Source organism: Chrysemys picta, chromosome 2 (assembly GCF_011386835.1).
Source record: "Chrysemys picta bellii isolate R12L10 chromosome 2, ASM1138683v2, whole genome shotgun sequence".
Taxonomy (NCBI): domain Eukaryota; kingdom Metazoa; phylum Chordata; order Testudines; family Emydidae; genus Chrysemys; species Chrysemys picta.
The window spans coordinates 116,160,648-116,177,242 of NC_088792.1; the positions used below are offsets into that span (position 1 = coordinate 116,160,648).

At 49.1% G+C, this 16,595-nt stretch overlaps 1 protein-coding gene across 1 annotated transcript; it reads right to left on the reverse strand.

Moving 5' to 3' along the window:
- Window positions 1-946: 946 nt before the first annotated feature.
- On the reverse strand, window positions 947-15,042 carry LRRC14B (leucine rich repeat containing 14B). Its single transcript, XM_005296509.4, has 2 exons — window positions 14,065-15,042; window positions 947-2,853 (listed from the first exon to the last, which is right to left on the reverse strand). Exons 1-2 carry the CDS (start codon window positions 14,967-14,969, stop codon window positions 2,208-2,210), a joined length of 1,551 nt encoding a protein of 516 aa, XP_005296566.2. The 5' UTR covers window positions 14,970-15,042; the 3' UTR covers window positions 947-2,207.
- Window positions 15,043-16,595: the final 1,553 nt, after the last annotated feature.

Below are 16,595 nucleotides of genomic sequence, written 5' to 3' on the forward strand. Positions count from 1 at the left end.
ATGTTCTGATGTGTGTGCATGGGCGTGGAAGCAGCATGCTGAACAGATGTGAGTAGTACTTGTGAGAGATATAGCAGCCCCATGTTTTATCTTTGGGGATCATTGTATTACATTTATGAATAGTTTATGTGTGATTGTGTTCTATTTCTGGGGGAGGTTTACAACAGCTCCCTCAAGAACTAAAAACAGTGGGGGTGACTAAGGTGAGTCACTGAGGCTGTCTTCAGTACAATCTACTCCTGGGGAATTTCTGCGCCAAAAAATTAAAAATTCTGCGCACAATATTTTAAAATTCTGCATATTTACTTGCCAAAACAACAATATAATCATGCCAATTTCAATTGTTTTGGTAATTTATTTCAAAATACCTGTCAACAAGTATGTCTGCCACAATACAGACAACAAAAAAGCTTCAGGAAATGTTTTTGTTCCAAACAGATTCCTTTCTAGGCATATTAATACAGAACTTGAGTAGTAATTCATTAAAACTACAACATAGAAATGTATTTCCCACACCCTTTAGAAGCAGTGCAAAGACTTTGGGGAGTTAGGGGTAACAGAGGAGCTGAGGGAGAGGGAATTAATTGCCGGGAAGGAGGCTGGGTGTGAACTTGGAGGGTTGTTGAGTGTGGGTGGGAGAAGAAAGGAACAGGCTTTTTTGGGGTGGAGGAGCGATTGTTACAGAGTTGGGGAGCCTCCCCCATGCAGACCCTGGCTGACCCCTAGCCCCTCCCATTCAGTCACGCACATCTGCCCCTGTCCTCGTGTGTCCCAGCACCCCTCCTCACTCTGCCCCATGCGTCCCTTCCCCCCTCACTCAGCCAGTGGAGGAGGACATGGAGGGGGCTGCTCCTCCTGTATAAGATGAGGAACCACACAGCTTTTATTTTCTTCTTTTTATTTTGATTTGCATGTACGGTGGATTTGAATGAATTAATACACCGACCATGGATAAAAATATTTTTTATTTGTTATTTATGTGCATGCAGGAAGGGCCAGAGACCTGTAAATCTCAAAAAAGTGGAATTATTGAGAGTAGATGCCCCTCTGATTTTTATAGTTGCATTTAATTATTCTGTATTATCATCATACAGAGGAAAAGCAAAAAAAAAAAAAACAACTAGCTGAACTCGAACACACCCTGCACTTCTCATCTGAGGGCTGCTCTGCAGATCTCAGCATTGCTTGTATGAAGATGATGATGGTTGCAGAATGCAATCATGCAGTTACTGTATTTAGGGCCTTTTTGTCCTCCAGGATCCAGGCATGGAGGGGACACTGTGGGAATCTCTTGCATCCACATATGAAAGGAGGGACAGCTCTCTCGGTAGCACCCTGCCTCCCCTTCCTCCAAACGTCAAGGAGATCTACCTATGGGTTCTGGAGTCCATACATGGAAAGAAAAAGGGCTACAGGGTGCACATCATCTCCACCCCTGCCCCCTCGAGCCCGCTGGAACATACACTCAGGAGTTAACATGGGTTGGAGTTGTATTATCTTTTGATTGGAGTCAACTCTGCACTGTGGAACTCCTCCTTAAAGGTGGGCTCCAGGGGCTGCTACCAGTTAGGCTGCTCATCTCTATTGCAGTCGCACTACCATGGATCTTGAGTGGACAGGGCAGTGTGGCTACAATGGAGATAGCTAATGCAGAAAAGGACCTGTGCAGGGATGGCCCTGTGCCTCCAGCAGGTCTCCTGAGAGCCTCACGATTTGTGGGGGTGTGCAGGATTTGGGGATTGGAATCCCTATCTCTGCCATGGGGGGCAAATCCACAGCCAAATTTAGATAAACTTTGTCAGAGGAAATTAGTGGAGTTTAGTTCCTCCTAAGGTCCCTCTCAATGTGTTTATTTGCAGGAGGGCACAAATTGGCCCATAGTTATTAGGTAAATTAAAAAATATGGCTAGGTCATACTGCGGGTGAAATACAATCATATCTTGTTTTACTGCAGTAACTGGAACCAAAGCTGTGCTTTTGTGTAGAGTATGCAGTGATTAAAGGAGTTCTCAAAAAGTGGCCTTTACATTAATACTTGCCAATTCATAGCATGATTAAAAATGCATATGCTATACTGTAGCTCCAAAAATAAAACCAAATACAGTCCAGAAATCAGCAAAAGCAGAAATGGAGGTGCAGTGTTTTGAAGTTCCTAGTGTATATTGAATTTACTCTCTGTTAGGCAGAGCAGTCATCACCACTACATTTTAATTCATTTCTTGAAGAGCTTTGTTAAAGTTTTCTAAAGTATCTTTGAAAGATTTCAGTAAGTAAGATCCCAGTTCATTGCCAGTCTCTTGAATGGCTGCGTCGTAGCCTCCGAAGAGTGGTGTTGAAGCCTTTATGTCCTCCCGGTTTGCATGAAGTAAAATATTATTAAGTTCCTCTGATACACTCTCATATTTTTGGTGATCAAATTTTGAAAGATCAGCATCATCAATTGGGTAGGTGACATTGTTAGGATAGCAGTCCCTAGGAACTGGGAACTCAATGTAGTTCAGCTTTGGCAAGTCACTAAAAACATTAAAGAGGCATTTAAGTGCTCGGGATGACAGGGGATTTCCAAGGAACTTGAATTCTTGTAGCTTCCGGCAGGGGATCAGACCCAAAATCAACATATTTACATGAATGTCTTGAATGTTACATTCCTCGAGGATGAGAATCTTCAGAGTATGAGAGCAGTGGCTGAGAAGTTTAAAGAAGGTTGATGGGTAAAGGTCAGCCACATTGTGCCCACTGAGGTCCAGTACTTCCAGGTGGTTAGAATGGAGGCTATTGGCTAAATAGGCCATGTCAGCATGGTTCAAGGCGCAGTTAGAAACATCTAGTAGCTTCAGAGGGGTTTTCAGTGGGCTGCAGATTTAAATAAAAGGCAAAATATTTACAGCATAAAGTGGTATTAGAAAATTGTAAGAATTTTATAAAAAACTGTGTGAACATTGAAATAGCTGTTCATCATTAATGTAACCTGACTGCTCTATTCTTTAATAATTTTGTAATCTAGTTCAATTAACTGAAAAGTATATAACATACATCAAAATTAATGTCTTAAATGGATGCACTAAACTGATTCTATTGATGGTTTCTTTGGTTTACACCAGGGATAAATCTGATCCATTGCATTTATGCTACATGTACGTTTCACATTCCACTATGTGTTGGTCTTACGTTTCTATTACTTTGTCATAGTAATAGCTAATAATTTGGGCCACTGACAGTGCAGATGGAAAAGCAGAAAAGGAAGGGGATGCTGCATCTGACTTGGGCCCAGCAGTTGAACAGGAAGGCAGTGGCAGCATCTCCAACTTCAGCCTTTATTGTCTGTTGAACATACAAGCTTGCCCAAAAAGGCCTTTGTCCAGCACCCAAGAGCTTCTGGATCAAGAGAGCCAAGGAACCCTGCAAGTGACCCACATCAGGGAGCAGAGCGAGCCATGCTCTGGGCTCATCAAAATACATCTCAGGTACCTCAGTAACACCAAAGAGGTGGCTATAGTGAGACCTGAGGACACAGTGGGTGTTCTGAAGAGGTAAGTCCAATGTAAGAGCCTTCAAAGGGATTATCGGCCTTTGGGGAAAGGATCCCACTTGAATCTGAGCCCAGAGTTGAAGTGGGCAACAACCTCCACGTAAGTACCACGTAACCTAGAACAACCGCACCCCCTGCCCCTCCTGCCCAGGCTGCGGCCCAGCGCGCCCCGCCCCCCCCGGGGGCTCCTGCAGGCTGCAGCAGTTGCATGTGGTCGGTGGCCCCCGTGCAGCCCCCGGCTCCCCCCTCGCCATGCTCGGGCTCTGCGGCTCCCAGGCATGTGAGCTACCAGGTCGCAGGGCCCTGAGCCTACTCTGGAAGGGGCAGTGGCAGGGGCGGCTCACACTCCCGGGAGCCGCATGCATCCACTGCAGGAGCTCCCGGGGGGGCGCCAGGTAGGTTGCAGCCCGGGCAGGCGCACCCCCCCGGCTTACCCCTCACCGCGCTCGGGTTCTGCAGCTCCTGGGCGTGTGAGCTGCCACTGTCCCTCCCCGGAGCAGGCTCAGGGCCCTGCGCCCCGGCGGCGGCGGCTCACATGCCCGGGAGCCTCAGAGCCTAAGCATGGTGAGGGGGCAGCCGGGGGGCGCATGGGGGGCCTGCATCCGCTGCAGCCTGTAGGAGCCCCCCGGAGCAGGGTGCCCAGCTGCAGCCTGGGCAGGAGGGGGGCGCAGCTGCTCCCCGCTAGCCATGCCACCGCTTTTGCAGGGCTGCTGCCCTCCTGCGCCACACCGGTTCCTCCATGGCTGGGGCTCGCCGCCACCGCAAGCCGATGCTCTGGCTCTCTGGTGCTTCCAGAAGGCGGCTCCTCTCTGCCGAACTGCTGCAGCGGCCCAAGCCCGGCAAAGCCAGTGAGTGGACTCGGAGCGGGGACCGCCAGGGTGGGGTGGGGAGGGCTTGTGGGGGGGCTGTGCACCCTCCAGGGGAGTTCAGGGGATGTGGAGGGGGGAACTTGGTCTGGGGACCAGCCCTTGGGCACGGCCGGCCCCTGGGGTCTATAAAGGCTCGTTGGGATTTGCGCCTCAATGAACCGATGTGCGGGGTGGGGGCAAGGTGAAAGTTTCACCAAGGGCGCAAAATATCCTTACACCGGCCCTGCCAGTCACTAGCACAGAGAGAGGGGCTTTGGTCTTAAGGCAAGCTTCTACCCCCGTATTTTTTTCTGCCAATGTATGTGCACTGAAGGTTCGAGTATGGTGGTCGCCCTCTTCAAACTTGCTTGTTGGAATGTGAGGATAATGTGCACTGGTATGTTAAATGAACTAGAGGAGGTCAATGACTTAGAAAGACCACCATCATTGACAGAGAGCTGGAGATGCTTGACATCGATGTAGAATTTGAACGCAGGGTGGGGTTTGTAGTCAAAAACTCATTAACACCCAGAGTTGAATGTCCTGTTGAAACATCAGAACGTTTCCTATCACCAAGGATATCTACCACAGGTGGCTTTTCTGGCATCATCAGTACATATCCCCCAACACTTTCTTCCATCTCTGAAGAGAAGGACCTATTTTATCAGTAACTCAACAGCATCATCAGTAAGCTACCATCAAGTGAGCAACTACCTGCTGGAAGACTTCAGTATTACAGCTGCCCTGGATCACAAGATGTGACTGCTATGCATTGGTCACAGTGGAGTGGAAAAAATGAATTACAATGGGATTACTGGAACTCTGCACTCACTGAGGACTGTGCATTACCAACACCTACTTCCAAGGTTGTCACTGCTGGAAGGTCTCGTGGAGACACCTGTCACAGATTTTGGGGTGCAATCCAGAGCAGCGAGGGATTGTGTCACCACTTGCCCTACAAACCCTGTTTGCCAGAAGCTGGGAATGAGCAACAGGTGATTGATCACTTGATGATTACCTGTTCCGTTCATTCCCTCTGGGGCACCTGGCACTGGCCACTGTCGGAAGACAGGATACTGGGCTAGATGGACCTTTGGTCTGACCGAGTAGGGCCATTCTTATGTTCTTATGTTAACCCTGGGTGCCTTACAGTGCTTTGCTGTTGTTGCTCCAAACCTGGGACACTTGCAACCAGCTTAGAAGCATGCAGGTCATACCCTCAATGTCTCTGTGATAGAGAGTCCTAGTTCAGCAACTCTGATCCCAACAGCCTGTCTATAGCCCCACTGCCCCACTGTGGCTTCCACTAGCCTTGGTTACTATTTGCAGGGTAACCCCAACACCATAGGTGCCGACTCCATGGGTGCTCCATGGAAAAAAATTAGTGGGTGCTTAGCACCCACCAGCAGCCAAGCTCCCCTCTCTCTCTCCCACTCCTGCCTGCCTGCAGCCCCTGCCAATCAACTCCTCCCCCTCCCTCCTGGTGTCTTCTGTGTGCCATGGAACAGCTGTTCAGCGGCGTGCAGAAGGTGCTGGGAGGGAGCGGGAGGAGTGGGGATGGGGCACGCTCAGGGGAAGAGGCGGGGCGGGGGTGGAGCGGGGACAGGAATAGGCAGAGTGGGGGTGGGGCTTTGGGGGAGGGGTGGTGTGGGGGCAGAGTCTGGGGCTGAGTGGGGGTTGAGCATCCCTGGGGAAAATTAGGAGCCGTCGCCTGTGCCCAACACATTCCCAGTCCCAAATTTTCCCCAAACTGTGCTTTGCAATGTCCAGCCCTCTCCTGGACAGTTCAGAGAAATAATAAGGTTCATTTGTTCTTTTAAAGACACAGAAGCACATCATTGTTTATTAACTGCGGTAAATACACCCTTCTCTTTAAACACAGCACTAAGTTGGTTTATAGTAAAAATAAAACAAATGTATTAACAATAGGACATAGATTAAGTGATGCCAAGTAAAATGAATAAAGTTAGAAATGGTTACAAGCAAATAAAAGTGAAAACAAGTCTAAAAGTTAATCTATCAAGGTACAGGCTTTGTTCAAGATGATTTCTCACCTATATTCTATGGACTTCAACCTCACCTTGATTGAAGGATCCACCTGTCTCAGCTTGCAAGAGCTCTGTTCCCTTGTGTCTGTCTAATGATGGATGCCAAAGATGGCTTCTGTCTTCCAAAGTTCAATGAGCTTGTTTCAAGAGGCAGGATGACCTCCTGCTGGTTTTGCCTTCCTGTAGGCTTGCCATCCCCCTGTATGTGACTACATCCCCCAGGTAGGGGAATACAGATAAGGAACACATCTTGAAGAACCCCCAGTTACAGGTAGATACCCTCCCCTCCTACAAGTGCTGGTCCCTGTGTGTATTCCACATGTGGGTGACTGTTAACTAGTATTCAAATTGGAGCAGGCATGAGGAATGCAGTTGGTATGCTGGGTATGAGGATGCAGTCTGTAATACTGCTGTCCCAACTGCTGCATCTGCAGAAGAGGTCTGGACGAATGCTTCATGAAAGTATGGATGGAACTGCAGGTTGTTGCCTTATAAATGTCCAGTCTAGGTACTTCCTGAAGAGATGCTATTGAAGTTGCCTGTGCTCTAGTGGAGTGGGCCCTCAACCTGTCGGGGGGAGGAAGACATGCCAACTGATGAAGACTGATACATCCAGAAATCCACTTAAAGAATCTCTGAGCAGATAACACTTGTCCCTGTGAACACTGCTGTAGAGACAAATAGTTTACGCCTTTTCCTAATTGGTTTTGTTCTTTGGAAGTAAAACTCTAGAGCCCATCTGATGTTGAGGGAATGAAGTCTTCTCATGCTTCCAATGAGGAGAATGAGGTTTGGGGAAGAATACCAGTAAGTGAATTCATGTGAAACTCAGAAATTACCTTAGGGATGAATTTTGGTTGAAGGTGAAATGTGATATACAGTGAATTGGCCAGGAGTGCTTTCAGCTCACTCACCCTCCTGGTTGATATGATGGCGATGAGGAAGGCGCCCTTCATGCAGAGGTGATCACATCAAGCATGTGGCCACCAGTTCAAAGGGTGGCCTGGTAAGTATTGCGTGTATGGGATAGAGGTCCCATTGCAGTGTTGGGTTCATTACTGATGGGAAGGTCCTATTGAGACCCTTCAGGAAGCTGTTTGTTATTGGGTGAGTAAAAATAGGCTAGCCCTCTACCAGAGAATGGAAGGCACTGATTGCTGCTAGGTGGACTCATAGCAAGCAAATGAAAAGTCCCAAAGTCTTGAGGGTGAGGAGATACAGAAGTCTAAAATAGCAGGAATACCTGCTGATTTTGGGGATAACTCACTCTGTTGCACCCAGATAGAGAAACACTCCCATTTAGCGAGGTAGCATTTGCTGGTGGAAACTTTTCTGCTGTGATTGCAGATAGTTCAAACAGCCTCTGAATGTGAATGCTCTGGAGCTGACCTGACACCCATCCAAATACCAGGCCATGAGGCGCAGAGTCTGAGTTGGGATGTCTGATCTAGGAAGATTCAGATGCTGATGGGAGGACGGGCTGATATTCATAAGAGGTCCAGAAAGCTGAACTGTCTGGGCCAATCGGTACAATGAGACTGACTTGAGCTTTGTTGGGATGAATCTTTTACAGTGGATTGGAGGACAGGCCATACCTCAGGTGGTCTGTCCAGGATTGCAGAAGGGCATCGGCCTTGGAATCCCAACTTACTGCTGTTCTGGAGCAGTATAGAGTGAACTTCTTCTTTGTCTGGGAGGCAAACTCCTCCCAGGATGGCTTTCTCCGCTGAGTGCACATTTCATTCAGGACTGAATTGTGTCAGGGCCAGGGCATGAGTGGCCTGGCTTACAGGAGTGAGCATCAAGCACGGGCTGAGGGGCCAGGAGCCAATTATTAGGACTCAGGTCAGGATGGAATGCCAGGAGATCAGAATCGAAGGAAACTGTAGGGCAGGGATGAAGAGTCAGTTACCAGGAATCAGGCCAAGTCAGGATGCCAGAAAGTCTGGATCGGGTCACAGAATCAAAAGGCAGGAACCAGAAGGCAGTTACCAAGAGTCAGGCAGAGTCAGGATACCAGGATGTCAGGATCAGAAGACAAAAAAGTAAACACCAGGCAAGCTGTCTGTGGCAGGGTGAAGCTTAGTTGTACAAACAACTTCCTGTTTGCTCTTCTGGCCTAAATAGGGGCTTGAGGAGATTTAAAGCTCTCCCAATCAGAGTGGAGGGGTGGTGCTTGTGCTGCTGTCTGTGAGCTGCCAGGTAGAAGACTGGAATGTGATCACAGGTGCCGACTTCTAATTTTCTCCCAGGCTGCTCAACTCCTGCTCTGCTGCAAGCCCTGCCCCCACCTGCCCCCTTCTCCCAAGCTCCCACCCCTGCCCTGCCTCTTCCCACCCACGCTCCACCTCAGCCCTGCCCCCATTCCACCCCTTCCCCCAAGGCCCCACGCCACCCTACCTCTTCCTGCCCCGCCTCTTCCTGCTGCCTCCCCGGAGCACGACCTGTCCCCGCTCCTTCCCCTCCCTCCCAATGCCTCCTTATGCTGCTGAACAGCTCTTATGCAGGTTTCAGGAGGCTCTGGGAGTGAGAGGAAGGAGTCAATCAGTGGGGGCCGCGGGCAGGCGGGAGGAGGGAATGGAGCTTGGCTGCCGGTGGGTGCTAAGCACCCGCTAATTTTTTTCCATGGGTGCTCCAGGGCTGGAGCACCCACAGAGTTGGCACCTATGAGTGTGATGACCCCCAGAACTCCCATGGGGCCTGACATCACCCCCTCCCCAAGGGGTGTTCTCTGGCGATATGGGTCCAGAGTTCTAGGGGTGATTTTCATAGAAAGCTTATATTTGGGCAGGAGCATGAACATTTTCTGCTAGTTCCCACATACACTCCTCAGGGCCATAGCCTTCCCAGTTAATCAGGTATAAAAGTTTACCCCACTGGCATTTAGAATCCAAGATCTCGTGTGTGGCATATTCCTCATGGCCTTGTGCGTGAAGTGGCTGGGTACTGTGGGGAGCTGAATTTTTGGTATATGGTTTTAGGAGGGATATGTGGAATACTAGGTGGATTTTGAGAGATTGGGGTAGGTGTAGTTCAACAGTGACCAGGTTAACTTGGTAACAGATTCGATAACGGCAAGGAACTGAAAGTCTAACTTACACATGGGTCTGTTCATGTGGAGGTGCTGTGTCAAGGGCCACACTTTTTGTCCCACTGAATAGGGGGTTCCTGGTTGGCAATATTGGTTTGTATGTTGCTTTTTTCAGGTTTCCCCTTACTTCTTTCTGGATTTCATGAATTCTCTGCAGTCAGGGCTGGCTCTAGGCACCAGCGCTCCAAGCATGTGCTTGGGGCGGCACTTTCCAAGGGACGGCACTCCGGCTCTTTTTTTTTTTTTTTTTGCTTGGGGTGCAAAAAGCCAGGAGCCGGCCCTGAGCGGAGGTGAGCTGTGGTGGTGGGGGGCGCGGGGAGGGCCGCAGGAAGTAACCCTGGGGGTGGGCAGAGGAACCGCTCCCCCCCAGCTCACCTCCGTTCCACTGCTGCCTGCTCCCCCAAGCGCGCCGCCGCTCCGCTTCTCCCCCCTCCCTCCCATGCTTGCCGCACGAATCAGCTGTTTTGCGGCAAGCCTGGGAGGGAGGGGAAGAAGCGGAGCGGCAGCGGCGTGCTCAGGGGAGCAGGTGGAGCGGAGGTGAGCTACGGCAGTGGGGGGCGCGGGGAGGGCCGCAGGAAGTAACCCTGGGGGTAGGTAGAGGAACCGCTCCCCCCCCCAGCTCACCTTTGCCTCCTCCCCCGAGCGCGCCGCCACTCCACTTCTCCCCCCTAGGCAAGCCTAGGTAGGAGAGGAAATGCGGCACGCTCGGGGGAGGAGGCGGGCTGGGGATTTGGGGAAGGGGTTGGAATGGGGCGGGGAAGGGGTAGAGTTGGGGCGGGGCTGGGGGGGTGCGGGAAATTTTTTTTGCTTGGGGCAGCAAAAAACTTGGAGCTGGCCCTGTCTGCAGTAAGTCTGAGGTGGGTGGGTTAGAAGAGACTCATAGGTAGCTGTGGTTCCCATAGCTGGTAAAGAAAGGGGCTTTTACCCATGGAGGCACGATCTGGGTTATTGTACCCAAACTCTATGTAGGGTAATAGCAAGGACCAGTCATCTTGGTGGTGATTAATGTAACAATCTAAAATCTGATTGACCCTTACTGTCTGTCCACTGGACTGAGGATGGTAGGCAGAGGCGCAGCTGGACCCACAGGAGATGCAAGGCCTTGTGCCAGAATCAGGCTGTAAATTGTGACCCTTGATTGGAAGTGACTTGATCCAGTAGTCCATGGAGATGGACCACATGGCTAATCCATAGCCAGGCTGTTTCTTCAGCAGAGGGTACACCAGTGCAGGACATGAAGTGGGCCATTTTGGTGGTCTGCCACCATCAAGATTATTATAGACTCTGGGAGCTCCACAAGAAAATCCAATGCAATAGCAGCCTAGGGTCAGGACAGTGTGTCTAGAGGTTGAAGTAGACTGCAGGGCATGTGATGTGGTGTTTTGGCTCTAGCACACGTATTGCAGGACACGATGAAGGCCTGTATTATGGTGTGCATTCGGGGTGACCAGAAAAGATGGGACGTCAATCGCTGAGCTTTAGAGCAAGCCAAGTGTTCTTCCGGGGGGAGTTGTGGCATAGCTGTAAGGCTGCCACTCTTGCCTGACCCGGAGGAATGTAAATGCAGTTATTCACAAACATGATCCCATCCCGGATATCGTGTGGTTCCCTGTCGATGGCAGCTAGTTTGTCAGGCAGAATTCCTGAGGCAGAGAAAGATCTGGACCAGACAATAGGCACAGCAGTCTTTGACAGGGTGGAGCCCAGTTGTATGAACAACTCCGTTTCCTTCTCTGGCTTAAATAAGGGCCGTGGCCCAATGAGGAGCCTTGGACTTCTCCCAATCAGAGTAGAGGGGCAGGGCTTATGCCCCAGTTGGGCTTCATGAACACTGGTCCCAGCTGTTGTGAACTGCTGCATGATGGACTGGGGTGTGATGACTTACAGTACATCGATGGATCCAGGGTTCAAAGCCCATGGGGCCTGATAGAACCATCAAAGCCCAAGAAGGCTATACTATGTATATGAAACGCATCTTACCTATATGGGATGGAATTTCCCACTGATATGATCCCTCAGTGTAATGCTGCTTCACTGCTTTTTTGGCAGCATAAAGGCCACAGTGAAACAAAAATGTTAATGAATGAGGGCTACAAAATGGTGCAGATTTTCTCAATTTTCAATAAAAAAAAGATAGTGGCCCATATTTTCAAAACTAGGAGCCTAAACTTAGGCTCCTAAGTCCCTATTTAGATGCCTAAGGGTAGGATTTTTCAGAAGGGCCTTAGGGTATGCAAACACTGCAAAAAAAAAAAAATCCCATGGCAACAAGTCTCAGAGCCCAGGTCAATTAACTCGGGCTTGCAGGGCTCACACTATGGGGCTAAAAATAGTGTAGATGTTCTCACTCAGGCTGGAGCCTGGGGTCTGAGACTCCCTCTCCTTGCTGTGTTTCACAGACTGAGTTCCAGCCTGAGTTGGAATGTCTACATGGCACAAGGGACTGGAGCGTAGACGGTCTGGCCTAGCGCTCACAGCTGTGCTGGGGGCCACACATTAGCTCACTGACAGAATAGTTCAGCATGTCACTAGGTTATTTGCTCCACTGTAAAATTAGCTCTTCAAAGAGAACACAGTAAACTGTTGTTTCAGGTCATTCAAAAATAACAGTGCTCTTTATTGACAGCTTTTCCCCCTGACATTCAGAATTACTGGATTTTTCTATATATTCAGTGTGGCTAGTTGTGTTAACCCAAATTCCAGTTTAGATACAGCATTGGATCTCTCTGGCCTTAAGATAGGCAGAGCTATTGAGAAGCATTAGATGGTCTCAGACTACATCTTAGGCAGTGATGAGCTGCTAAAATCTTAACAACCGGTTCCCTATAAAAGTTCTGTTTTAAGGGATGTGCCACAGTATGTATTTTTTGTACCAATAGGGTTACCATACATCTGTATTTTCCCAGCGGACGGCGATTTAAGAACCAAAAAGCCTGACATCTCCAGGAAAATACGGATGTATGTTAACCCTACCTAAAGTTCTTTTTTAAAAAGATGGGCCTGAACTAGAAATGAGCTCCGTTTCACATGTGTGGGTCCCCGCCACTCCCTGGGGGTGTGCTAGGGTGACCAGATGTCCCGATTTTATAGGGATAGTCTCGATTTTTGGGTCTTTTTCTTATATAGGCTCCTATTACTCCCCACCCCCGTCCCGATTTTTCACACTTGCTGTCTGGTCACCCTAGGGTGTGCACATGTGTGGGTCCCAGTTGCTCCCTGCCCCCCTCATTGAAGCAGGTGTGCAGGGCACCAGTGGACGTGGGGCTGGCTGCAGACAGGGGCGTGGGGCAGGGCTAGCTGGAGGCAGGGGGTGCGACACGTGCTGGCTGTGGGCAGGAGGTGTGGGCAGGGGCTGGCTGCAGGCAGGGGCGTGCAGCAGGGGGTGGCTGCGGGCAGGTCTGGCTGTGGGAAGGGGGTGGCTGTGGGCAGGGGTTGCAGCAGGGGCTGGCTGCGGGCAGGTCTGGCTGTGGGCAGGGGGTGGCTGCAGGGGCTGGCTGCAGGCAGGGGGTGCATCAGGGGCTGGCTGCGGGCAGGTCTGGCTGTGGGCAGGGGGTGGTTGCGGGCAGGGGGTGGCTGCGGGCAGGGGGATGCAGCAGGGGCTGGCTGCAGGCAGGTCTGGCTGTGGGCAGGGGGTGGCTGTGGGCAGCATGGTGGGAACTCACACGGGGACAGCAGCTTGGAGCAGCAGGACGCAGCCCAGGCCCAGCAGAGCAGCCAGGGACACACCAGGCAGCAGCAGGAGCCCCAGGGCCAGAGGTCCGAGGAGCAGCAGCAGCAGCAGCAGCAATAGGGCCAGGAGGCAGCCCACATGGCTCCCTCAGCGCAGTGCAGCGCCCCCGGCAGCCGGGAGGAGGAATTACACGCTTCCCGGCCAGAGCCCATCAAAGCTTCCCTCACAGGGAAGCCAGTTAACAAGTGATTCTAAAACCGCTTCAAAATTTAACAACCGGTTCGTGTGAACCGGTGCAAACCGGCTCCAGCTCACCACTGATCTTAGGGCTGGTCTCCACTTACCGGTGGACCAATGCTGCGACGATCGATCCATGGGGGGTTGATTTAACGGGTCTAGTGAAGACCCACTAAATCGACTGCCGATCGCTTTCCCATCGACTCTGGTACTCCACCGGAGCAAAAAGCATAAGGTAAGTTGACGGCAGAGTTTCTCCCATCGACCCAGCAAGGTGTAGACACCGCAATAAATCGACCTAACGTACGTCGACTCCAGCTAGGTTATTCACCTAGCTGGAGTTGCGTAACTTAGGTCGACTTAACCCCATAGTGTAGAACTGCCCTTAGTGTCCCTCTCTCCACATAAAATCACCATAGACATAGGATTGTAGTAAATTTACAGTCTGGTTTCTGCAGATGAGTTAGACATCATTAGCTTCCTGATTGGAGTGCTGCAAACATCTCAATAGATTTCCCAATGAAAACATTTCCATTGTTCACCCCGCCCCTTTTCGTTAGCCGTGGCAGCCCTTAATTCAGTGCCACTGAGCTGACGAGTGGCTCATCACACTTTCAGTCACACTGTTGGGAACAACTTACCTGAGCAGTTTCCGTATTTTTCCTGTGAGGGTAGAAAATGCCAGGCTCAGCTCGGTCAGCTGCGTCATTTGGCTCATCTTTTCTCCAATAGTCATAAGGATTGGTTCATCCTCGGCTGCAAACCGCTGCACATTGAATGCTCTGGCCGGCAGGGTAAGCGATGTCAGTAGAGGAAAGTGGATGTTATTAAACAGCACTTCCAAGTGCTCCATTTCCAAACGAATATTGTGAACCACTTCAAGTTTGCGCAGCGAAGAGGGATCTGTGAGCTTTATGATGTAGAAAAGCTTTCGTAAAGCGAGACTGTCAGCTCTGAATGCCACACAACGAATCTTTAGTGGACAGTGGCACCTCATCAGTAAGGCTTGGACCACAAGTTCATAATTCCGCTCTGTAACAAACAGGTCAATGAGAATGTCAATAGCAATATCAAAGATACATGGTTGGAACTGCAGCCTTTGCATTTCGACAAGCAGCTCAAAACAAAGCTTTGATAGGAGCTCTGTCCTGGCCCACCTTCCCAGAGTCTTCTTACACTTGCAGAGCTGAACTTCAACATCTTTTATGCCTGTCAGGTCCACCACTTTCAGTCTCTTTGAGTATGGAGAAGAGCAATTCAACACATAATCTCTCAGCCCAACTAGACAACTTTCCAAACAAACACAGCATGCTCTGCTGCTGATGTCTTCCTGGTAATCCACTGTTGTCCCTAACAGTTTTCCTATATTAAAGTTTGCCAGGGGCCAGTTTTCCACCAGGTCATGGATCACTTCCCCCTGCTCCAGTAAATAACTGGCTTTAAAAAGAAGAGGAAAAAGGTTATGTGCAACACTGCTGAGACTTTTCCTGGCAAGCTGTGCATTCGATACCAATGCCTCAGCACTGATGAACCGCAGCGACTTCATTGTTGCCTTTGATTTCTTTCCGGCATTGAGGGTGGCTTCTGTGTTTAACTAAGGTTCTGGTTGCTTATCAGTCTTTATTTTTAGCTGCAGCTGCTGTCTGCTACTAAGTGAAATGTCTTTGGGAAGGTAAAATGAGTAGTCACATGCTGAGCCCTGACTTCTATTTTGGTACTAGTGACAGTCTGCACAAGTCACATATTTTGATTCATTTATTCAGGGACCATTTTGTTTATTTAACCTTCATTTTTATAATAAAGGTTAGTTTTTGATAAGTTCAAGCTGGCATCAAACAGGGCTGGCAGAGCTGTGAAAAGTACTTGTACATGGGAATAGTTCTCTATCTGCAATTAACCATTTTATTGTTTGCAGATTTTTTTAAAAATAAAAACACTTTAGCTTTTTCTTGAAAGGTGATTAAACTAATTTAGATTTTAAGAAATATTAAATGTTAGTGTGCAGTGTTTACCACTAACTGGAGTTTCCATAGGTCTCCACTTTTTGGATTCCAAGCAATGTGGACCTGAAACCCTTTAGACAGCAGGTCAAAGGTAGGACTATGTGTTTTGAAACATGCACCTTAAGGCATCGTGCCTCTGTTGATGAAGAGAGATACACTGCTCCAGCTCCTTTGCTTTCTCACTAGAGCAGCTACTCCAAAGACAAGCAGGGATGCAGAATGTGGATCCGTGGGGGCAATCTTTTTAAGAACTCCAGTTACTGAGAAGTCTTTCTCCATGCAGAATATGCATCCCCACTTCTGGGGTCTGTTCCTGCAAGGTATTGAGTGCTCCTGCAAGACATCAAGTCTGACGCTGTTCACCATCTTGCAGGATTAGCTGGGCATACAGAACCTAATACTCAATAGGTGGCCTGCGGGCCAAATGTGGCCCACCAAGGCATACTGTGGGCCTGCCAGCTCACCTTAAAAAATGTTTATAATTAAATTCACAAACCGTGATACATTGCCTAGCATTTGCCTAGGACTTCCTTCAAAAGTAACTGGCAGTGCTTAATTTGTAATGAAAGAGGTGTCGTTATTGCTACAGATGACACATTGATGAAAACAATGCAAGAATTCCTAAACATTCTGACTGAAATTTTAAAATGCAATTTGAGAATTTTAATATTCAAAGAATTTGCTTTTATTTTCATGATCAATTTGTTGTCTCTGCCAATGGACCTTGCCCTTCTGAAGCAATCAACATTTTTGATTCAATTGATGAAGATGCCTTTCAATTAGAAATTGTAAGGTTCCAGATTTCAGGAAAAATTCAGAGAAGTGGGACTTTGTGATTTCTGGACTCAGTATGTGACCAGTTTCAGAATAGCCAAAATCTACCCATCTATCTTTTAGCATGTTCAGATCAACATACCTCTGCGAATCTGCGTTTTCTACCACAAACATTATAAAAACCAATACCAATCACCTGACAGATGAGTATCTTCACCAGTGCATCTTCACCAGTGCATGCACCTTGCCCTGACCTCCTACAAACCACTCTTCACAAAGCTTGCTGGAGATCATTGATGTCGCCTCTCCCATTAGAGATTGCCACCAACAAGGTGGTAATGTTGATTTATAAACTTTGATAAAAGGTAGAAACACTAATACTTATGGTGCAATCA

Excerpts from the sequence above, each read along its gene's own strand:
- LRRC14B (XM_005296509.4), bottom strand. The coding sequence starts at position 14,969 with ATGAAGTCGCTGCGGTTCATCAGTGCTGAGGCATTGGTATCGAATGCA. Across the intron at positions 2,854-14,064 it reads AAAATACGGAAACTGCTCAG|CCCACTGAAAACCCCTCTGA; the intron begins GTAAGTTGTTCC and ends TTAAATCTGCAG.